This window comes from Oreochromis aureus, linkage group 8 (assembly GCF_013358895.1).
Source record: "Oreochromis aureus strain Israel breed Guangdong linkage group 8, ZZ_aureus, whole genome shotgun sequence".
Lineage (NCBI taxonomy): Eukaryota > Metazoa > Chordata > Actinopteri > Cichliformes > Cichlidae > Oreochromis > Oreochromis aureus.
In genome coordinates, this window is record NC_052949.1 from 14,682,448 (window position 1) to 14,707,530 (window position 25,083).

Below are 25,083 nucleotides of genomic sequence, written 5' to 3' on the forward strand. Positions count from 1 at the left end.
TTGAGTACTTTATATACATCATATAATGAGACACACAGAAATATGTATAACAGGTGGATATTTTGGAAAAACAAAAAATGGAACAGTAAAATTCCCCATAAGAGGTCATTGTGAAGCCGTGGGAAGATCTCTGGGTTCCTTGGGTTATGTTCTGTAGTTGCTGTAATTTTGAAGGGTGTAGGTTGCAACTGTATCCAACAACCAACCACGGGTTACAACAGTAGCTTGTTTGGAAAGACCTGCAGAGAGGACAGATGTTAATGCCTTCTAAAGATAAAGTATTGAAAGTGTGAACATGATATGAAACAGGACATGAGTGTGGTGTAGGTGTAGGGTTAGAGCAGGTGAAATTCCAACAAAAAGCCTTTGAGAGCTTATAATGTCTCCAACTTTTACATCTGTATGGTTAATGCTCTAATAACAGTAAGAGCTAACAGCTGAAGGAGAATCAGTATTCATATTTTAATGCATGAGGCTTGTATTACTCTACATTGTCTCCATTTTCAGCAAACGCCATGAAAAGATCTTCCTGCAGTGTAATAGTCCAGCTCCCAGTCCTTTCTGACTACCCTAGCCTTTCAGTGGCTAAGTCCCAAACCAGCTGCTACTACTGAAAATATGGATCTAGAAAAAAAAAAAAAAATCAAACATGAATATATAATTTCATTTGTTGAAAGATGCCACATTCACTATTAGGAAAAAATAACACTGCATTTATCTGGGACTATTTTCAGCTGGGGAATAATTGTTAAGCATTTATGAGAGGATGATGATGCACTTATCTGTGTGTAGCTCAAGTTTTTAAATTGTATCCACAATATGTAAGGGGTTAGGTTCCAGCACACAAACCCTAACAGCTGTAGTCCTTTAGTGAAAACATACACTTAGTGACCACTTTATTAGATACATCTTGCTAGTACTGGGTTACCTTCATAACTGCCTAAATTCTTCATAGCAAAGATTCAACAAGGTGCTGGAAACATTCCTCAGAAATGTTGGTCCAAATTGACATGACAGCATCACACAGTTGCCGCTGATTTATGAACTGCATGTCCGTGATGTGAATCTCCCATTCTCCCAGATTCCAGTGCTGCTCCTTCGGACTGAGATCTGGTGACTGTGGCCATCTGAGTACAGTGAACTCACTTATGTTCAAGAAACCAGTTTGAGATTATTTGGGCTTAAATGATGCTCGGTTGGTATTATGCGAGGTAGCGTTTTTCTAGTCTACTATTACGTAATTCTGGTGAGTTAGTGTAAAATATAGCCTCAGTTTTTTGCTCTTGGCTGACAGGAATTGCACCTGGTGCGGTCTTCTGCTTCTGTAGACTATCTGCTTCAAAGTTTTACACGATGAGAGATGCTCTTCTGCACACTTTGATTATAACCAGTTTGGCCATTCTCCTATGATCTGATATCAACAGGGGATTTTTCTCCAAAGACTGGACATTTTCTGTTTTTTTAACCATTCTCTGTAATTCCTAGAAATGGCGTGTGGGAAACTTCCAGTAGATCAGCAGCGACTGAAATACCGAAACACTCGCACTAACCGACCTGGGACTAACAACTCTGCCGCATTCAAAATCCCTTAAAATAACCCCCGCCCCCCTCCCCAAATCTGATTCTCAGAAATCTGACAAAACAAAATAACAGTCCTTAAGTCAATGTTCTGTACTTACATCCCCAGATAAGGTCTTTTATAACACATGTCTATAAATGCTGCCTTTACACCCATGAATTATAGAGGATGGGCGACTGAGAAAGGCTGTGATTTCAATCAGTGGTGCCCAAGCAGAGGATAGAGGACGATACATAGCGGGGAACGAGTGGAGGAACTGCTCGTTTACCTGCTCTATAGGTGCCAGAGGACATGGAAGAGAAAAAGCTACATTAAATATGTAGCAGTGCAAATTAGGATGCCATGAGGAGGGAGACGGGGTGTTACTTGCTCCCCTTCTCTTTCAAACTGTCAGCTCTCCTCATGCAACATCAGCCCCTCTGTTCTGTGGCCAACTTGTTTTGACATTCCCCACGCTGCAATCTGACATTTACTCTTGGCCATTTCTCTGCTGCTCAACTCCCTTCACACATGCTTCCCTGAAAAGTCACTCTCCTCGCTCTTGTTGGGGACCTGTCTCATTTTGGTTGGCAGCATCTGCCATTTTCACCGTTCTGTCGCTCTCCAATTGGTCCTTACGGGAAAAATGCATTCGAAACCACGCACTGATGGACAGACAGGTGCACTGACATGCACAGCAGCCCCAGATGTCTGTGCTTGTGGGGAATATTCGTTCATTACAGTGAGTTTATATACAAAACCTCACCCTTAGATAATCTCATACCCAGTCACCAATGTAATAAATTGATTTAACTTCTAAATTTCTTTGGAAGACTGAATAGGATAGCATCGCTGTTAAATTGAAGATATTTTGGGGATGGCAAACCTGCAGTAAGATCCACCACCATGCGGGTAAACAAAAAAAGTTTTTAAAAGCTGCAAAATTCCCCCAAACTGAGCTTTTCAGCAGGGCATGAGGATGCTTAAGACCGGAACAGTGTGAGAGACTAATAGTGTTAGTTAGTATTAGGGTACTATATCCACATAAATTAAATTAAAGCTTTTTGAAAGTATGAAACTTGTATTACAGTGTAACGTACATCATTCAGAGAGCTAATGTTTTTATGCTTGTGACGACACCAACTATTTCCTCCTGTAGTGGGTGTCGTTTACGCTCTGTCTCTGTGGTGCTTTCATGGGTTATTTTTAAAGCCTAACCCTTTTGGCAATCATCAGTAATGTAACAGCAATAATAAAAATTTAAAAGGAAGTGGTCATTGCAGACAATTTTAAAACATACAAATTACTTAAGAAAAGATGAATTATGCCTAACTTTATCATAGTTCAATCATAGTAACACGTTTTTTTATTTTTGTTTTTTGTATTTTCAGCACAGCCAAATACAAGATAATGAATAGACCTTAGTAATGTGTACTGGCTAGCACTGGCTAACTAGACATCATCGTCCTTTGTGTCTCTACAATCAGATTAAATCTTTAGTTAATGTTCGGTTAACTGAATAAAATACTTTTATTTTGAAACAAACAAAAGTTCACTGGTAAAATCTACAGTAACTTGGTCACAATAGATTATAAGTAATCAACAAACAGCTGGTTCCCAAATGACTGCATTACACTTTTTCACATCCGCAGCCGATTTCGAGTAGCGGCAACCAACTGGTTGACCGTTTTCGATCACAAGCCAATTATATAGGTCGTTTAGTGCAAGGAAATCTGTCTCCTACAACTGCGGATTGATTGATGAAGGTTTGCAAACAACTGCTATTTCTTTTTTTCTTTTTTAAAAAATGCAGCTAGATTGCCATCATGTTGTAATCAATCAGAGTCAATTTGCCCTGATGATTTGTGATATGTCTGGAATGGGACTTTGATCCACTGGTTTCCATCTGTCCGGCTGCAACTACGTCGCAATTTGTCACTAATTTCTGTTTCAAATCTACGAAGTTACGCAGGTGGACTGTGAATGTAAGAAGGTATTGTGAACTTACGATAGCCGTTTCACAACCATTTCAAACCCAACAAGCTCTTTGCACACTGTTGTAATACACTGCAGAGACTAAATCATCAGCTAAATTAACTGGAATGCTAAATACTAGTTACAAAGAAAAGCCAACTTTCAATAAATCAATAAATAAAACTTTGTGATAATAATGATTAATTCAAAAGGTTTTGTTCTTTTCATTAAGAAAAGTGTTTCTCTCTTTTTCTTTTTAGCACTTGAGCATAATATTAAAAAAACAACAACAACTGACTCCTTGGCACAAACTCATCTTGTAACGTGAAAATCTTTTCCATCCATTATTTGCCTACAAAATGTGTCATCACTTGGTGTCACTTCTTTGTTGCACCATATCAAGACTTATGAAATCTCATCTTATATAATAACACAAAACTATATTAGTACACTGTGTGTCACACACAATTCTTGTCTGTCTCTGTGGTAGCCCGAACCCCTCGGTGAGGCTGTGCATGAATATGTAACCCCTGCTACGGGGGTCAGTCTAATCTCTGTCTTCACGAGCTCTGCGTGTGGAAGCATGTAATAGACTATGTGCTTGTGAGAGAGACAGAGAGAAGCCAATTAGGTTAAAATAAAGTGGGTTATCAGTTTGTTTGTGATCAGATATTAAAAAAATAAATTAATAAAAAGGTGAAAATTAAATGTTATTTTCAGCCAAGACTCACTGCTGTAAGTTGAAGATGATGACTCTGGTTTAGGCTGTACAATGACGAGCTGCCGGGACTTCTGTGGAACAAAAGGAGTAGAAAAAATAACCATTTCTCATCATAAAACGAAGCACAAATAGAACAAACAGTTTAGTACTTACAATCAGTCAAAATGGAAAAGCGCAGTATTTTTATCCTTGCCTGTCGATCGATCTTGTCTGAAACTTTCTAAATGACTCACGGCTGATTAAGCAGTGACTGTGATTACTGCATCTCTGACTGTCAGTAATAATAAATGTTGCCTTTTTAACCATAATTAGTGTCACTTCTGCTGAACAATTCAACATTAATGTGTCATTTTCAAAAATGAAATTAAACCCAGGAGACAAATAAGAGGCACTAATGCAGCTTTGTGAGACAAAGAGTTGCTCTGGGAGGCATCCACTTTACTGAATGCTGCCTAACTTGTACCCGTAATGGAGCGCATCACGGGGATCGTAAGTGAAACAGAGGCATTAAAGCTGAAATTTCATATACAGGAATTTTTTGCCTTCTCCCTCCCCTCACCCCGAACCAGTTGTGGCAGATGGCTGCCCCTTTCCCGAGCCTGGTTCTGTTGGAGCTTTCTTCCTGTTAAAAGGGAGTTTATCCTTCCCACTTTTGCCAAGTGGTTGCTCATAGGGGGTCGTCTGGTTGTTGGGGTTTGTTTCTTTATTATTGTAGCATCTTACCTTACAATATAAAGTGTAAGTCATCCTAGATCTAGTTTTAAACCAATCTTAAGATACATTTTGAAATAAGAGAGAAAAGCATGAATGTAGAACAGCAGTGGATCTTTGTGAAGTTTATTATTTTTTCAAGTGGGAGCGGCTAGACACTCTTACCTGTTTACCATCGAGTAGAAGTGGATCTTTCACTACAGCAGCTCCACAGAGCTCCACCATCCACTCCATGTCATCTATCGGAAACACACAAAAATGTCTGTATTTCAGGAAAATGAAAGATGATCAGATCTACTTTTACTGCCTCTAACCCCAAGGAGACACACAGCAGACCCATTTCAAGCTAAGCTTTACTTTGATCAGATGGACAAATACAGGTCAGCGGTTCACTCGCTGCTCCAGATTCATTTGTGCAGTTCACTCGGTCAACACACATTTAACTTCATTCAGAAAACTGTGTTTATATTCCAGCAGCTCACAGGAAATACCACAAGTGCCATCAAAAAGATAAATCAACAGCTTCTCTTCCTGGGTACGTTCATTCATGTCAGGAAAACACTGATGAGCGTCTTCTGCGAGCTCTAGATAACATCAATATGTATCAACCCGAGTGGTTAAATAATGCATGAAATCCCAGAAGAAAACAGCTCCAGCTCCGTGTTTGTGCCATGTTAAAAAAGAAAAAAGAAAGTCTTTTAAACGACTCACGCTAGCTAGCAGATGTCAACCCATTAGCAAAGCTTCATCGATCCAGCAAGCAGCGGGGAGGATGCGGCAGGAGCACTTTTAGAGCCCCAGGAAGAAGGAAAGTGAAGAATGCTGCCTTCAGGGGTTTTAAGTAACGAGGACCCCCCTGAGACCTTCACCCATGATCTCTCTCCATCCAACCATGTTGAAAGGGAAGAGCCAAGAATTATGTTGTATGAAGGGCAACCAAACTGCTTATAACCTTTTGTTGGGAGGTCATAAACAGTTTAAATCCTTGGCACCAAAGTTACAAACCTCTTACAGAAACTGCAAGACCATTCTGGAAAAGGAGTCTTGCAGACGCCTTTGTCCATGGTTGAAAGCTTATTTCCACTTTCTGTTCAGAAATAATTTCCAGACTCCATAGCAACTGCTGTGCAATGTGACAAAACCACACCAAAAACATCGCACACGACTCCTAAGTACGTATTCAACCCACCCACACGCTGGAATCACTTGTCATTGTTCTCCAGTGCTGAAATGACAGAGGTTAAAAACAGCACAGGTTTCAAGCTATTCTCAGTGTCAGTCAAAAGCTGTGTGAGCTACTTTAACTGTCCCTCTCCTTATTGTCTTCTTTCTCCCGTGTGTCTATCAGAGTCTTGCAGGCATCAATAAGATGGAATAAGGGTGGTCGAGAACAGTATTTCTTGATTGAGAAAACAACAGTGCAAACAGCAAGATGGAAACAATGCAATAAAACACCACCTGAGGTTTTCAGTCAACTATAAAAAAAGAAAGTTTTAAAATCTTTGTTTTTGCAGCCAGTAATTTGAAACACCATGTGGGTGTTGCACGCCCTGTGGTGTTTTAGAGCTTTGTTCCTGAATCAACCGGAAACAGAAAATAGAAATAGAAAAGTGGAGATGTTAAGTTTATGCAAAGTTAAAGTTTGCATAAATTTTAATGTGCAAAAGAAAAAAAATGCAGGTTCAATGCACAATGAAAATTCAACTTCTCTGCAAAGCACGTAAAATCCATGAGTCAGTGTTATATTGTGTGTTTTTTACTTCATTGGAAGTGTGTTTAAGATCACTGTAATACTGAAAAATAAAGTAGTTCCTAATCAGATGTTTTCCAGATGGTATTGCATGACGGATCAAAAGCTGCCAGAATTCGTAGCTCCATCAGTTTTGACAAGATTTTCAACACCGGTGGACCCAAACCATGACAAAGCCTCCACCGTGCTCTTTGGCAGCAACTAATGAGGGGTAGTTTGACACTTCTGCACAGTATTGTACGTTTTGGCCACTCTGGCGCATCTCTAACAGGGTTAGAGATAAATATTATAACAACGTCTGGTTTGCATGTTCCATTTTAGCCCTAACTTAACTGCAGTACACAGTAAGCATTCTTTCTGGAGATCTCGTGCCACATCATGTTTCTTACCTGTAGTCATGTCTGTAAAAGGCCCCTGGAAGCAGATGCTGAAGCCCTTCATGAGCAGCTGAAAACAAAAGGCAGACTTAAAGTTAGAATAAAAAAGCTACTTTAAAATGTTTTCATAAATATGTAGAGTGAAGCAAGTAAAGAGGACATTTACCCAGTGGATTTAACCTTCAAACAATGCTCAACAACACTGGATGAGAGCAGCCAACACTGCTATTACCATTACAGCTGAGTGCGTTTCTGAACTCTTCACCTGTGTAAAGGGTTACAGTGGTAGAGCTGAAACACCTCTCCAAGCATATCCTGCAATTTACAACATCTATTTCTCACTTACTGGGTAAAATAAAGCCTTGAGACCTCGTTGATTTTTTGCCCTCACTGTAATACAGTAAATGAAGTGATGAGTAAAAGAGAACAGTGCAAATAAAGCTACCTTCACCGAGGTAATATCACACTTAAAGGAGGCAAAGAAAAACGAGAGGCTCGACGCCAGGGACACCGTTTTATCACACTCAGGGTCAATACGCTTGGTTGAAACGGGAATGTAAACTTGTTTCCTTGAACTATGATAACCACTGAAAGGAAACTCATGGCACGGCCTCATCTACAGCGTTTGGCAGGATGGAAGTGTTTGAAAGATAAATGTCCGAGCGACAGGGGAGAGAAATACTAATTTCTCATGCTTCCCTGTACGTCCATAATCATCATTAGCCAGAGGTGCTCGGTGAGATGAAAAAGTGTTTCTGTTACAGATTTTTAATTTAGACAACAGCTAATGTCCTTCAGGAGGTATTAGAGTGTGATAACAAGCACACACAGACACACACACTGTTTCTTTGACTGATTTCCAGAGCGTTCTGGTGACAGACTCCCCGACTCTCCATTTCATCTGTTAGTCCGTTTGTCACACTAGTGCAGGTGACAGAAAGTGAATATGAACAGGACAATCTGCCTGGCTCCATCAAATTGCCGGCACGGCGCACAAGCCACTTAAATAAGCCTGAAATTACTAGCTAATTCAATTAGCAGAGGTTCTTCAAAGGCAGTGATACGGCCAACATGACATCTAGCCATTTCTAATTTTCCCCCTCAGTGGCAACAGTAGTGGTCCTGCTGGCCTTACACCAAGGGGAAAATTACAATTAGCTCCTCACAACAGGGTCTGAGCTAAGAGGCTGGTGCAACACGAGGAAACAAGTTCAAGTGCCGCTTGTAATTGGGACATTTTATTTGATTTTCCTCTCTGAATCACAGACTATTCTTTGTGGACTAACACTGTGCTTTTACAAAAATACGATGGCAGTGGTAACTGCCGATAACAGCAGCAGTTAATGCGCTGATTTGCTGTTTTTGCTTTGTTTTTCTAAATAATTGTTGCGTTCTAAAACAAATTTGCTTCATCCAGTCAACATGTTGACATGCTCCAAAATCTCTAAGCTACAGTAAAACAGACTGATAGAATGGAAAGGCATTGGTGGGCCAATGAACTGAACACATGAAGAAGATGTGCATCTTAGTGGGTGTATAACTAATGAAGCTTTGAGTATTTTATAGGCAGATTTAGGGAGGACCAATATAAATGTGGCAGAGCCACGAATCCTGTGGTGCGTGGCAATGAAAAAAAAAAAGAAAAAAAGTCCATGACGGGAAAAAGTGCATTTATATAGTTAGGCGGTACATTAGAAGGTATAGCTTAGATTTTCAATGCTATGTAGATGATACCCAGCTTTATTTAACCATGAAGCCAGACTGCAGTGTGTGTCTTAAAGACATAAAAGCCTGGATGACCTCTAAGTTTGTGCTTTCAAATTCAGATAAAACTGAGGTTATTGTACATCGTCCCTAACAATTGTAGTAATCTGGTATCTAGCCATATACCTTTTCTAGACGGCATTACTTTGACCTCCAGTAACACTGTGAGGAATCTCAGAGTCATTTTTAACAATGATATGTCCTTCAGTGTGCACATTAAACAAATATGCAGAACTGGTTACTTGCATTTGTGCAAACATTAGAAAATAGAAATAGGGGAGGAGATAACTCAGTAGGTAGAGTGTTTGCCCCATGATCGGAAGGTTGGGGGTTCAAATCCACTGAATAGCTCCCCTGAGGTACCCCTGGCAAGGTACTGTCCCTACACACTGCTCCCCAGGCGCTGGATTGGAGGCTGCCCATTGCTTCACTGAGTGAATGGGTTAAATGCAGAGAGAAATTTCCCTACAGGGGATTAATAAAGTATACAAAAAAAGAAAATCGTGTCCCAGTGTGATGCTGAAAGACTTCATTCATGTATTTATTACTTCTAGGCTGAACTACTGTAACTCATTATAATCGGGCTGCCCTAAAAGCTCCCCAAAGACTCTTTAGTTGTTCCAAAATGCATCAGCTAGAGACTAACAGAGAGACTAACAGGGACTAGAAAGACAGCGCGCATTTCGCCTCTTTACTGGCTCCCTGTTAAATCCAGAATCAAATTTAAAATCCTTCCCCTCATGTACATGGGCTTAACTAATCAGGCCCCATCTTATCTTGCAGACCTCATAGTACTGTATTACCCCAAGACAGCACTTCGCTCTCAGGCTGCTGGTTTACTTGTGGGTCCTAGGATATTAAAAAGTAGAATGGGAGGCAGAGCTTTAAGGTTTCAGGCCCCTCTTCTGTGGAACCAGCTCCTAGTTTGGATTTGAGAGACAGACGGCCTCTCCACTTTTAAGATTAGCCTTAAAACTTGGATTTTTAATAAAGATTACAGTTAGTGCTGGATCAGGTGACCCTTAGTTAAACTGCAAGTCTAAGCTGCTGGGGGACTTCAATCTGGTTCTCTTCCATAGTGTGTCTCCCTCCCCTCACCCTAACTGGATCACAGCAGGTGGCTGCTCCTCCCAGAGCCTGGTTCTGCTGGATATTTTTTCCTGTTAAAATTGAGTTTTTTCTTCCCACTGTTTCCAAGTGGGATTCACAGGGAATCATCTGATTGTTGGGTTTATTGCTCTATTCTTGTAGGTTCTTTACCTTAGAATATAAAGCGACTTGAGGTGATTTTGTGAAATCTTCCAGAAATCTTTGTTATGCACCTCTTTAACTGTACCTTTTGTAGCCGTACCGCTCTTACCAAAGTTTCGTTAGGAGCATTTTTAGATTTGTTTTAAGCCTCAAGCTAAAACATCTGTTTTAAAGCTATAATATTAATTTTATGTGGCATAGGGCTGCACAATTAATTGAATTTTAATCTTGATCACAATTTTAGCTTTCCACAACTAAATCAAGACGATCAACTGATATTGCTCCATCAATCGAATGCAAAGCACCGCCAGATCACTGCCTGATGATGTGCCTGTATATGCCAATCACAGCTGTTCCCCTGGAGACGAAGGTTTTCTGGATAGAAAGTAGCACTACATTAAAAGACTGCTTTACAACACATAATAGTCCATTAAAAACAAATTTGGATGTCTGGCACAGCTGAAACGAAGAGCTTGTCCCTCAAAGCAGATCATCATCCATTGTGTGGAAACACTCCAAACAACACAACAAGTGACAAATAATATGCAAAGACTGCTGGACGAGGGTGCTTGCACTGCAAAGGAGCACAACTCACTGACTCAACCTCCTGAAAAACGCACCAAACAGTATAACAAATGTATGAATATTCATATTGTTGTCTTTTGTATTGAATTGTAAATAACTGGACATGAGTTATTATTGTTTGTTGACAATACATGCCACACTTGATCTATGAAGGTTTATGATCAATTTATATTTTTACTATATGAGTATATTTATCAGTCCCCTTCAGTTAATAAAGCACTCACATTACTGTCTTCAGTGGTCCGAGCTCTTGAGGGGCCCTGGTGGTTGGGCCCGTTCACCACATCCCCTCTCACCTCAAACGGACTCTGGTTAAGAAGAAAGCAAAAAGACTCCATCAGGCATACATGAAGCTCACAGTTAGCCTCAAACTTTTCGCCTTGATTATTTTTTATTTTCATTTTAAATCAGCCAAGTGATTATTCAATCTCAGGACTAAATTTAAGCACAGAGTCTGTTAAGAGTAATTAATTTCTTCCCAGAGTCAGGTATGCTCTTATGAGTACACTGAGCATTCTTCAATGTGACAGCAATCAACTTTTAATCGTAAAGAGTGCATTTCTGTGTTCATGATATAATGCTTTTTTTTCCTTAAACTGCCCCAGTGATGGATAAAGTAACTTGAAATACCGATACTAAATGTAGCCTGGCTGGATTACACTGGCCTATCAAAGAAGCAGACATAGGGCTTGCTAAAACAAATGGATGGCTAATCATTTATGGTGGTATATCACAACAAGCCACAGCCAGAGATTCATCATGTGGCCTTAATTCAACATCGGGACAAACACAGATGTGACTGTAAGCCACCGCTGCGCTGATTCAACGAACATGCGGGCGAGCGTACCTCATCTAAGACTTTCTTTTGTTTGAAGCACTCAGAAATCCCTGCAGAGAGAAAAAAAAAAAAGAGCAAAAAATTGCGAGCTTATTATCTGACACACAAAAACTTTACTGTGTAAAACACCCTTTTATTCCAGCCTACCTTTTCATGCCATGCTGTTTTTTTTAATTAAAATTTAGACTAATTATTCTTAACTTATTAGTAAAGTTAAGTTATACTTACACTGGAAACTCAACACCCACTTCCTGCCTGCAATTCCCAGGAAGTATTTCAGTGTGCGCTCACATACCAGCTGTTCATCTGGCAGAGAGAGAAAAAGAGCAGACACATGAAAAGAGATGCAAAATACGAGAGCTCTTTCATGAGGTGATTGTACAAACACACCTCATACACTGTAAAATTGACCAAGATTCTTTTGAGGCCTACAAGTCACAAACTTGGTACGTATGAATCCAGGGGGCTATACGAGGGGCTAGAGATGCTCAGCTGGCTCCTTACTACCAACTGAGCATCATTTGAACACTGGCTGAGCCTTGCTGACATGTCCATATCTTTATGACCACGGTCTATCCATCTTCTGATGGCTGTTTCTAGCTGTATAATGTGCCATGTATCAAAGCTTAAATAATCTCACAGTGGTTCCTTGAACATGGCAGTTCACTGTGATCAAAAGGCCCCCCACACTAACTAGATTGTAATCAAATAAAGCAATATGGCATGTGATGAAACGGGAGATTCACATCATACATGTGCTGCCAACCAATCTATCCCATGAAGAGTTAAGGCAGTTAAGAAGACAGAAGGAGGTTGACTCAAGAACCAGCGGGTTGTACCTAATAAATTGACCAGTGAGTATAAAGGTTATTATATGTGGATGAAAAACCGTCTGTGCTCTTGGACGCAACGCTAAAAGGTTTCTGTTGCAAAACAAAGGACAATATATGGTTATAACTTCTGCTCACTCTTGCCAGAAATTACTTTTTTAATATGTTATCATTTGCAGTATTATCATTATTACATTTAAATTTAATATGGAAATCCTGGTAAAGTGTTGTAAACAAAGTATAGTCATTCTTTTTCATTAAAAAATAAGATTAACTGATGCCCTATAGATGCAATCACACAAGAGTTTTTACCTCAAAGCAAATGTAATCAGTAGCAGTGTTGCAGTGCAACTCAATAGACTTACAATACTTTGCGTTTCAAGTTATGAGTTATTTAACTACTTTTTAATAAGCAATCAGTTAATTCTAACATTTCTCTCCTTTCCTCTGTTCTTTCTGTTGCCACAAAAAGGATAAAGCCTGATGCAATCCAGCTGCTCTCCAACTAGTGTCAGTGCCCATGTGGCTCCGCTCACGAGATTGCAAGGAGCCATTTCTTCTAATATTTCAGATTTACGAGTGAAAAGGACAAGAACAACATCACAGTGAAATTCAAATTGCGTCTGGGTGATAATAAGTGTCTTTCAGGCACACAAAGAGCTCACTTCAAGTTTGAAGTAGCACTTTCAAGCTAAGTGTACCTTCACAACAGCTCCAAAACATCAACAGTTAGGTTTTAGTTCAGCGGAGTCTGGTTAAGTGGCGAGACGAGATGTTCCCAGTCTGAACTGGGAACGAGGTAAAGTCGGTGTACTCAGAGGCAGATTCACAGTAGACTGCACACACAGCACAACTGAAATGCCCAACTTGATGTGTGCAAAATGACTTAAACACACTTTTCTCAGTAGAGAATACGGTTACATAATTGCTATTAAATGGCATAAATCATGAGACCTAACAACAAGAGGAAGCCAAGACTGATCAGAAGTCAGAGGGTCTAACAGGTGATTTATAAGTCAATACATTCGTGTCAGTGCATGCACAGGAAAAAATGTCCCACTCTGGCTCAATCTGATGATTTAAAGGAAATCAATCTGCATTTTTTCTTCTCTTTTCAAACCCGTGAAAGAGGCAGACAAAAACTTTTTAATCCAGGTAAGAGTCAAAAATGCCCATTTCTGCCAGTTCTTCTGAGAAATGCATTTTAAAGACTTTAAACTTATTTTCTGCTAATGGCAGTAATATGAGACCTCCTGCTCCTTTCCCAAAATTTAACCATAAAGATCAAGAGGCCTACGATTCCTATTTTTAGTTGCCCAGGAAACCGCTGCCATTAAAAGAAAAAAAAAAAAAAGGACTTCTTAAAATGTGACAGTTAATATGGTGCTTTGGAGACAGCGAGCTTTGAAATTAAAAATAATCTATCAGAGAGGGTAATTAGCAACAAGCGGCTAAATGGAGGAGAGAGCGTGTGGGGTGGAGAGAAACAGAGAGCTTATCTCCGAGGAGCGCTTTAAAAGACGCATGAAACAAGCTGTAACTACACGTAGAAAGAAAATGTACTTTTCAAATTGCAAATGTTCTTTTAGAGAAAAAAAACAAACACAAGAGCTAGAAACAACTAAAGTAATGAGGATTTAATTGCTCTGTTGCCTATCAAGCCAATTTGTCCAGTGGCTCCCTTTGACTCTAAAAGGAGAGCATGTGACTGTACTTACCTGTACGCATAATGACATGAGTCACTTCTGGTGTTACCTGGGAAACCACACGGGCACCAACTCTCTTGGCAAACTTTTTCACCATAATCTGTTGGCAATAGCGTCATATCAGTTTATTTATTCTAAAACTGACTCAGTTTAAAAAACAAACACACTGACTGATTGTCTGAAAGGTCACCTGCTCATTTGGGCCCAATCCGGATGACACAAGCACCAGCTTAGCTCTGCATGCGTCTTTTGGAGGGCTGTTATTTTCTTTGTCTTCTTGCCCGTCGGACAGTGAACTGCTGTCCTTCTGAGTCTTAGCTGCTGAAGTTGAAGAAGGTGTTTTGGAGACTCCAGTGCCTTTGACACCGACCCCTTTATGTGCAGACTTCTGCGCTAATGGAGAGAAAAAACACAGGACACACAGTCACCTGACCTGACCCATTCCTCTTTCACCACTTTTGGTTATCCTTCATCAGAGATTAACCTTATCAACCACAGTCAGGCTAAATCAAACTGACTCATAAAAAAAAGTGCAGTAATGTCAAATTGCTCCTTTATGTTCATGTGATATTTCATGAGAAAGTAGAAGAATGAAGCTATCTGAAAAAACATGTTTCTACAGCTCACTTCATATCGATCCAACACTACAAGCAGCCTTACCCATCTGTGTATCACCTACAGGCTCTGACGGGTTGGGTTCGGGAACACCTTTGGAATCAGATGGTTCTGGGTTTAGGTACGGTCCCGCTTCTGGAACATCTTTCCTGCAAAACAGTCATGTCTGTAAGCTTGGAATGCATTGGTTTTAACTTTACATTTCCTGGATTTTTGACCTGCATGTACAGTACTGTGCAAAGGTTCTTTGTATTTCGCTTCCAGAGAGCCAATTTCATTGTAATATTTTAAGTGGTCTTAAGCAGTACTTTTCCAGACTTTGTAAAAGTCTATGAACATTTTTCTTTGGACCCTGGTTGCTACTTTTTCCATTCATTTTGCATTTAGTTTTTGTATCCAGTTTCGTATCCAGAAGATGATTGTTACACACTGTTGGATCTGTGGATCACTGCATATTTAGGATGCACCGATCGTCAAAGTTTTGATTTCAATCGGTGCATCACAGAAGGTGTAACAAATCGCTACATTTGAAATTGTTACAAATTCAAATGTAACAGATAACAAATTGCTGCACAATCACCTTCTGAATTTGTACAGTTGTTCCCCGATAATACTGTATTTCCCTGTGTGTTTTCATATGTTTCTATAAATCACTTCACTTTTTCCCCATCTCCTATAATATAATACACATACTACATATACACATAAAGAAATCTGAAGCAGCTCAAGACTTTTGCACAAAACTGAATTAGTACCACACGTCTCGAGTGCCTGTTCCCCTTCGAATAACACTCCAGTTCTAATTTCTAGCAGCACTTTAAGTTTGCAGAGCAGGGCTGGGACAAAATATCAATATTTTCCTCATGTGATGAGACTATGATGGCAGCAAATATCGGTATTTTTATTAAAGCATGCAGGCGCTCTAAATGGATACCCAAGCCCGTTTAAATGAGCAGAGTCACTATTCATGTCTGCTGATGGTGAATCTTACCAAATGAATCAGGATGACATGACGTAAAGTTAAAAAAAACATGCAGTTAAGAAAAAATTTAATAAATAAAAGAGCTAATGGGAGGGAAATGGTGAGAAGCGGGGCAGAGCTAAGTAACAGAACTGACATATCATTAAAACTGAACTCTTCTCCTTCAGTTACACAGATATTGTGATATTTCATAGATGGCTGCCTTGCAATGTATTGAGCAGACAGTATCACTATATCATGGATGATGTATTATAATATCATCAGTTACCCCAGGATTCCCAACTCAACTGCACGCTACAGCGTAAATGTTGATCCAGGACTTCACAAGGAAAGAAAGTTGATATCAGTGACGCATTCTTATATAGTTTTCAGCAGAGCTATGCTTTTATTCTCCAAAATGAATAAAGCTGGTAAAGTTTCCTTCCTTTGTTTTCTTTTGGGTTTATTTCTTCACTCAAAGTCTCTGGCAGAGTGCCTGCGTTTAAATTACCTGTAGCAGCTCACTGAAAACTTAGACTGCAGTGCCAACTAATCTTTCCAATTTCACTACTGCAGTTCTGGAATATGTGCTTTTTAATTTAGAACTTGTATAACCAAACCCCTCCGTGCTCTCATCCGCCATTTCTCCCACTCTCTCGCCCAAAGGACAGCACGTAGAACTCTGGGAGTCGAGAGGTTGTATGTGTGTATGTGTGTGTGTGTGTGTCTGTGTTTGTGTGCGCAATCAGGCGCAAGAGATAAATTACTGTGGCAATGCAAGTTTCCCGCTAAGTGCTCTAAATGACATATAAGATGCAGTCAGTAATGACTTTTTTATTCTCCACAGCATAAGCAGATTCTGGGTTCATTAGTGAGATTATCTGCCTGTCCTCTTGAGATGCATCACCCTCTGAGAACCACCAACACACACGTACACGTGCCCGCACACACACACACACTTGCCAATTTCTCCTTCAGTTACAGACTGAAAGAGACCAATTACATGCTACTTACTCCAGTTATTGTACTGGCTAATATAGATGTATTGAAATATGGCTCCTTTTAAAATCTATAAACAATATGTAGAACCCTCTAAGGAAAGACTGCAGCGCGGTGAGGCGGATGTATTTAATTACACTAATTACTGAAGTCAGGTTTGAGTTCGAAGATTGTCACATGACTGGAGGCCAACATTAGGCGAGATGATTGGTTAATTAGGCTGCTGAGCAAGCAAAGAAAACCTTCTGATGCTATGACTCATAACTCCTCCTGTGTCTTTCACAGACAGTGTTTTATTTTTTATTTATTTATGCAGTTATCCTTTTTCACTTGCCAGCAAAAAGTTGCAGGAGCTGCTCAGACACAAAGACACGTCAAAATGTTGCTTTGACATTAACTTATAACACAAAGGTACTTACACTCACACAAATGACTGGTATAAAATCAGACAGTCTAAAGCCTCGGCTGTTTTTAATTACCAGGTGAATACAACGGATTAAGAAACCAGGAACTCAGGAAAACAAACAGTTAACATGTGGAACTGGTTTCTAACTTTCTAAAAGTCATTTAGCTGTGATATTATCTGTTCCTCTAATCATTTCCTGTATTTCCTGTAAAGACAGACTTAATGTCTTTCAGCTTTCATGAGGTCATGGTGGACAGGGGTTAAAATAGTGTTTATTTGTGGTTTTTGCATCATGTCTATTGTTTCAAGGAATAAGTTTAAGTTTTTTTTTTCCATAGGTAAAAGAAACTGAGCAAAATAAATCAGAAACACTGACTTTTTTCAATGCTATTGTGACTTATGTTACAACTTTTTGCCCATCTGTTTGTTTAGATCAAGGAGATCTTGTGAGGAGGGAGTAAAACTGATTGTGGGTTTAGATATTTCTATGCAGCAGCACTGAGCAAGTCTATCTTTACAATCCTTTACTTGCCTGTCTGCAGCGTGCCCTGCGTCCTGGTCACGAGGAAGCTGTCTGTGAGCGTCTGGGCCTGCAAACACAATATTGATATTACATTTTATGACTTTCAATACTTCAAAAGACAGAAAAAAGACTTTATTTCGGGCATACTTCAGATTTTTGTGTTCATTCAGTTTCAATTTATCTACAGAATATTTCCTTCACAAATTGTCCAGCATGTTTTGGCCAATAAACGTCAGAAAAATTGTGAAAAATGCCCATCTTCATCTCACCAAACCTCAAATATATTTAGTTTACTACCAGGGGAAACTCACTCAGTCTTCATATGTATTTGCCTTTTGAGAGTCTGGAATTAATCAGTTTTGGATATTTTTCCTTCAGATGCTGTAAACACATAATTATCTACTCATCTTTTTTATGAACTAATCTTTTCATCTCTGAAAATAAGCAGATGCTTATTATCTTCTTACCCATGTCTCTGGTGCTCTGATGGGTTTGTGGGGGGATTTCTTTGGAAGGACTGCTCTCTTTCTCCTGAAGCACCTCTGAGACCAGGGCCATCAGCTTCTCCAGCCTCACCAGCTCCTTCTGCATTTCTATCTTTTGCTAAAAAAGAAAAAGGGGGGGAGGTAAAGCATATCAGCTCATAATTACAATTAAGTGACGCACAGAGGGGTAATAAGAAGAAAACAGAAATCTGCAATGCAGCATTTTACTGCATGAAATAAAGGGACACACGCTGGCGGCATATTTGATGTATTGCACTGATGTATGAAAATAAGTGACAACTGTCAGTCAGAGACGAGGGACCCACGCGCAGTCATTCACATCAATTAAAGGGCATTGGTGGCTTTTGAGCCAGTGAGAATCTATTGATGACTGTAAAATGTTTTCATGAAGGAGAAAGCAGGTGGTGAAAGCTTTTACCACCAGGCCCCGTTTCTAAAAGCGGGTGCTTTGCTTCACTACGCTGTGCTTTTGTTATTTTAATTTCCTCCTGTGAGTTTACACAGCAAGTGCATTGATTATGTAAAAAAGACGCACTGCTAAACAACAGCAAAGCTCTGTATTCTCTGATGTGCGTAATCCTGAGGCCCCCCCCCTTCTAAACCCCAGGGCGTCAAACTTGAACTCCCCAGTCAAATCCAGTCGACAGATAAAAGTGAGAGCGCTGGAAGATGGATGGGGTAGAAAACAAGAATCATCTTCTAGGCGGCATTTCCTCTAACGTAAATGAAATGCAATTTAGAAAGCTGCTGAGGGGGACATTTTTCACTGAGCGAGGTAGTCTGTCATCCAGGCGGCTGACAGTTTGGTGCGGGGAAAATGTGGTGGCTGCCCTCTATGGGACGTAACGTGACGGTGCATCGCTGAAAGCACAACGAAGCCAGGTAAATGCTGAACAAGCGGAAGAGATCAGAGTGTTTAAAATAATGTCAAATCTCACTTTGATCAGAATCACAAGTTTCATATACTTTAATTTTACATCCTTTCTTTTTAACATCTGGCACGTTCATGCAGATATATATGAAACCAGTGAAAGGAATGCAATGTAAATATTGTATATGTACCTCTGACAAAGAGTTTATGCGATCGGTTTGGTTTTCGTGTTTGTTTGGTTGTTAGTCAAAAAAATGAACTGACTGGCAAGAAATTTCTACCAGAGGTGGAGCGTGGCTCAACTTAGAAGTCTACGTGTAGAGCTGATGTAGATCCAGATCTAAATCTCCACTTTTTGGGAGGACTTTCTTTTAATTTCCATTGTGACACACAGCAAAACTGCTTTTTTTAACCAGATCTTCACAAAGTGTTTTTGATGTCTTAAAAGAGAAAAAACTATCAGAACATAATCGAGATCCAGATCTCCTTCGTGCATGCTGTGGAGAGAATTTTAAGATATTCTGGGCCTGTTTGTTTACCTGTGTAACAAGGACTTCGCTTGAAAACTGTGACGATTCCATGGTAACACTGGTGTCATTTACCGGAACGTCACCTGCTGGGAGAGAATAGGAGCTTTTTCACTTATAATGGAAAGATGTTTAAATTCTTGAAGCAGGAAACCACACAGCAAGCACACACACATGTGCACTGGCTTAAAGGCTACTTTGATACAAGCCTAAAAGAAATTAAAACTTAAAAAAACGATTTCAGTTAAAGAGAATCGTCTTACATTCTTCTGGCGTGCCGAACAAGTCCACAGATGCTTGACTGGAATCAACGCAGTCGGGGCTGGGGCATGCAGGTGGTAACCGATCTGCTGCATCAGCTGTTCCCTCACATCTGTCGTCTTCACCGGAGTCGCTCTGATTCTGATTCCGAGCAGAGGGACGAGCTGATGTTCCAAAGATTTGTGTCAGAGTGGGTAATTCTTCTTTGGATCCACTGCTATCGGACTCGGATGAAGGCTCCAGTCTCTGAGCCTTTCTCTTCGTCCTCGGCTTCCTATTGATGGAGGAGTTGACGCTGACCTCTCCACTGTCGTTGCTGTTAATCTCTGCTTTGTGGATAGTTTGGACCGGTGAAGCTATAAGGTCATCAGGGGTCAAAGAAGACTCTGGAACTGCCCTATGTTCAGCTGTGTTGACTGAGGAACACTTTAAAGTGGCAGGTGCGTCATGTTCTATCCCCCTCACATCCTCACAGTCAGCCCGACTCTCTGTGTTTTGAGAGGCATCCTTTAGCTCCTCACGTTCAACGGCTGTGAAGCGGAGACCAGAATCTACGACCTGAGGGACCACAGAAAGAGGAGGACTTTCTGCATCACGTTTTGACTCTTTGTTAGGACTCAGTCCACTGCTAGGACTACTCCTGAAGCGACCTGAACAGTTTTGTTCAGAGATCGAGGCTTCCACTGCTGCCGGATCCGGTTTCTCAGAAACAGTTATACTCGGCTGGACCGGTGAGTTGGAAGGAGAGATGAAGTCATAAGAGGACTTGCCGGAGTCTCCTAAAGCCTTTTCTGCAGTTTCAACACCAGAACAACCTTCATGCTTCTTCTCTGGTTCTTTGATGGCGTCTTTGTCTGAACCGGGGCTGCTTTTCACGTCTGGACTTCCAAGATAGAAAGATTTCCTTTTAGTTGCTTTGAAGCTCTTGAGAAGTTGCTCCGTGTCGAGCTCACTGTCGTTCCTGTCCTCCTCGTTTTCTGTTTCGATACATTTAGTTTTGTGAACCGAGGCCTGTGACTGAATACTGTTTTGATTGTCACTTTCAAGCGTTGGCCCTACCACAGCTGCATCATCTAGCTGAGCAGAGCCTGAGGCAGCATTTAACTCTTTAACAGCTTCTCTTGGCCTCAGATTCGATGTTCTCTCAGCAGACTCCATGTTTTCAATCTCTCCTATGTCTTCATTATAAACACATCCATTTCTTTTAGCTGACTTTGCCACCTTATTTACATCATCAAGCGCTTCACCATTAGCATGTTCCGGCTGCTTTGCCATGCTGCTGTTTCTTTCAGTTGCCTTCGCTTTCTCGCTCGCTTGCTTGTGTCCCTCCTGGACTTCCTCAGCAAACAGCTGAAGTCTTCTGCTTCTCCTACTGCTCTTAATGACAGGAGTTACTTGGTCCTCGCTGCTAGGGTAATTCTCAATTTGAACCTGAACTTCTTCTGCTCTCGCTCTAATAACAGGGCTGGTTTCTCCATTTTGAACTCCAACCAGGACGAGGGGTTTCGCCACTCTGGAGGGCTTGCCTTTTACAGATCTTGTGTTTTTACCTTTCCTTTTGTCAGTTTTCTTTTGCTCACCACCCTCTGATTTTGCCCGAGCTTGCTCTTTTAAGTCGCTGTCTACCTGTTGCAGAACGTTGCACGTCCTTTTCCTCGTCTTCCTCCCCAGTTGTTGTTCTACATTATCAGGCACAACACTGGAAACGTCATCTCCACCTTTGTTTTGGTGACTTTCTGCAAAGTTGTTTAACTCGTCCACATGCATGCCCGTATCAATTTCTGTCCCGATCTCCATCTGTTCTGCTGATTTACAAATGCCACTGCCGTCATTTATTTCTTCTGTCATTTGCTGCTCATCCTCCACGTTACTTTCGTTTGTTTTTACAAAAGAAGCAAAACTGTTTTCCTCTCTAACACTGGAAGCATCTTCACAGGTCAATATTTCTTCAGCTATTGATGGCTCTGTAAAAACCTTAAGCAGAGGAGAGATGTTCCTGTTCACCCTTCGTCTGTAGACAGCCCCAAACACCTGCTCTTCGAGGGCTTTGGCCCGATCTTCTTTCTTTGGATTCAGCTCACTGTTGCATTGCCTGATATCTATTGTCGAAGAGGAGGAACAGCTGTCAGAGTCATCAGAGTTTTCGTCTGGTTTTTCTAACTCAAGACTTCCTTCAGCTGGAACTTTCATGAGCCACTCTGCAACTTTCTCTAAACTTTTCTTACGTTTATGGTCAAGGATCTTGTCGGGCTCCACATCTTTTTTCTGCTTCTTCCTCGAGGACTTTCTTAGGGGTTGGTCTTCGTTTTCATCTGGAATGAATGATGAATAAAGGGAGGCATTCTCCCGGCTCCTTTTGCCTCTATTCTTACGCGTTTTTGAAGTATTCTCCACAACATCTGACATTTCAGCTTGCACTGGTTCCCCGTTGTCTGTGGGGCTGGACATTTTCTTGTCAGAAGTTAGTGGAGCATCACCGAGCCCGCTATCCAGAGCTTCATTTTCTGTCGTCAAAGGAGCAGAATCGTCAAGCCCCATGAGTCTTGCAAATCCATTCTGGGCTGTTACAGAAAAAAAAAAAATAGTATAAGAAAATCACGTGCATTGGCAAGCTTTGATTAAGTCATATTCACTTCACATCCATCCCTTTACTCTACTCTGTCCTCTGTAAAGACTTTGCACATATTTTGTTCCCAACCCAAGGAAAAAGGTGGTGGAAATGCTGATTTCACACTGTGGGCAGCAAATATACACCTCAGTAGTGTATTCTATACCAAAGCACTGCCAGTAACGTGAGTAATATGACAGTTGATTTGAGGAAGATTTCACCTGCAATGGTTGAGGAGTGGGATTCTGAAAGATCACTACAGTCTGCATTTTGTACATTGTCAATGTCAGTGCCACATGCATCTCCAGATGTCAGAGTTCCTTTAGTAGTTTCTGCACCTGTGACACTGGATAGAAGAAAATACACAACGCTGTATCTGAGCAGACTGAGTCAATAAATGAGCGTTACTATGAAAAATAAATCTTAATTGTTCCTACCCTGCATGTCGCCCTTGCTGGGATGTTCCAGTGAAGTCTGAAAATGTATAGATGTAATGTTAACAGGTGACGTAATGCAAGCCAATTCCATAACATCATTTTATAAAGTCTGTCATATAACCTTACAGTTTGTGCCGGTGTCATGCTCATATGCTTGGATCATGTCCTGCAAACCAGCTACAAGTTTCTGAAACCCGGGGCTCTCCTGTAAGCTCCTGCAAGCAGAAAACCAATTACAGCTTTCACGTATTATAATACATGTTAAACCATCATCATATATATTCTTTCCAACCTTTTGGTGACTGTGCTTTTACACACGGGACAGTTGGCTTTGTTTTGTTTGGATTTGTCCAAAAGTTTCATCATGCAAAATCTGGTAGAAAAAGAGAGCTAAAGTCATAAGCATGAAGCCTGTGCATATTTAACAGAAGGTTTTCAGTTAAGAAGACACTTACTTGCAGAATTGATGGTCACACTTAGTAGATACCGGAGCAGTCATTAAATCCAAGCTATAGGCAAAAGAACACCTAAGTGAAATAACAATCTAAATCTTGTAAAAAATAAATAAATATTACAAAAGAAGAAGAATGATTTTATATCATTAACACAGGCTCTTATTCTAACTAATGCTCACCAAATGGGACACTGCAGAGTCTCCCAAAGCGCTGAAATCCCTTTCTTGACATCTGAGGCTGTTGGGGTTTTCATGGTGATTCTAAAAGACTAAAAGATTAAAAAAAACTGTGTATGCATTACTGTGATCAGCATCTATAACACATTAATATCAAGGTCAGTGTCAGTTGTATTTATATAGCATTTATCCCTGTGTCAGGGGCATTCTCATGCAGGGTGTACCCTGCCGCTCGCCCTGTGGCAGCTGGGATGGGGCCCAGCCCCCGCCGCGAATTGATGGATGGCACATTTCATCACACGTAAATCAATGTGCTTACCATAAACGTTTCTATGTAGCTCTACGATGTCTTCATACAATAAAAAGCAAAACAAAACTTTGAAAAAAGAAATAAAATACAAATGAACACACACAATTATTAACTGTAGGGCTGTGAAAATTTAAAGATTTCGACCTCACTTGTAAATGACCTGAGATCAGCAGGCAGCTTGTTCCAAGAACAGGAAAACAGTAACTGAATGCACCTTCAGCACACTTAGATCTAATTCTGGGAACAGTTAAAAGATATGCACCTGTTTACCAGAGGGTTACAGACAATGAGCAAGTCAGAGATGTACTGGGAGGTAATGCTGTATTCAACTGGGAGCCAGTGAAGTGGCTTCAGTACTGGGGTAGCACGTTCAAGCTTCTATGCATGTGCAAGGAATTTGTCTGAGTCATTCTGAATGAGATGAAGTCCAAAGAGTTCCACTGATGACTCGGATGGTCCTGCAAATAAAGTCCAACCTGCTTGGCATGAATGCATGGAGCCTACCTTTACAACCTATTGTTGACTGAATGTTTAACTATTCATTGCGTGTACTTTGCTCACTGTACACACAGCATGCACTGTTAGCTTGGCAGATATCTGGACAATAGGATGATAGATTCGGTTATGTTGCAGAAAATCATGTTGTCTGAGACGCGATGTTTTATTTGTACTGGGCTCAGTGGAAACCGCACAACTATTTTCTTATTATTTGAATAAGTTATTATATAAATGGCATAAGTGCTTCAATTATACACAAAAAGGGAGACCTTTTAAGTAGCCTGCTTGCTGAAATTACAACTTCAGCTGGTATTTAAGCATCATTACGTTGAAAACAGCGACCACGCAATGAAGCGGCATTGTGAAGTCAGTCAAAAGCCCTGGGTGTCAACACTTATTACATATATTGGCAACTTTATAAAACACCGTTTAATGTTCGTACACGGAAACGGCCGCTTAAAGTAGTTAAATCTCAACATCAGGCTGGCTAGCTGTCTTTGTTTTGGGGGCGTAACTTACATAACTAGCTCTGTTCTGAAACTTCTGAGACTCAGACAATCGACGAAAACACCCCGACAGACTAACATCTGATGAGAAGAAACAGATCGTGCAGGTAAATAACTGTACATATTCATAAATATTCCTCAAACTACCTGTTTTCTTACAGTTTGGAGCCTCCAACGTGAGAATCACCCGCTTCAGTTTTCCCGCAACTACCGTCTTCTTCTGCTTTGATTGAAAAGATGTTTTGCATTTAATGTAACAGCGCCCCCTATTTGATTGGGGAGTAAACCACACAAACACACACGCACACAGCTGTGTTTCACAGTTTTCCAGACTCCTGGACTGTTGGGACAGTATTCAA

At 40.5% G+C, this 25,083-nt stretch overlaps 1 protein-coding gene across 4 annotated transcripts; it reads right to left on the reverse strand.

Annotated features, from left to right (window-relative positions):
* Positions 1-24,946, reverse strand: LOC116329847 (breast cancer type 1 susceptibility protein homolog). Of its 4 annotated transcripts, XM_031751952.2 has the most exons (22): positions 24,872-24,946; positions 23,414-23,502; positions 23,235-23,288; positions 23,072-23,152; positions 22,906-22,994; positions 22,780-22,816; positions 22,564-22,688; positions 21,960-22,295; positions 19,737-21,833; positions 19,486-19,562; positions 18,037-18,172; positions 17,579-17,636; positions 14,726-14,829; positions 14,256-14,458; positions 14,078-14,165; positions 11,758-11,835; positions 11,539-11,579; positions 10,916-10,999; positions 7,104-7,161; positions 5,130-5,203; positions 4,264-4,324; positions 1-239 (listed from the first exon to the last, which is right to left on the reverse strand). In XM_031751952.2, exons 2-22 carry the CDS (start codon positions 23,485-23,487, stop codon positions 145-147), a joined length of 4,050 nt encoding a protein of 1,349 aa, XP_031607812.1. In that variant the 5' UTR covers positions 23,488-23,502; positions 24,872-24,946; the 3' UTR covers positions 1-144. The 4 variants fall into 4 exon arrangements, with proteins under 4 accessions (XP_031607812.1, XP_031607811.1, XP_031607810.1 ...); XM_031751951.2 differs by having other exon boundaries at positions 19,486-19,559; positions 19,737-22,295; XM_031751950.2 differs by having other exon boundaries at positions 19,737-22,295.
* Positions 24,947-25,083: the final 137 nt, after the last annotated feature.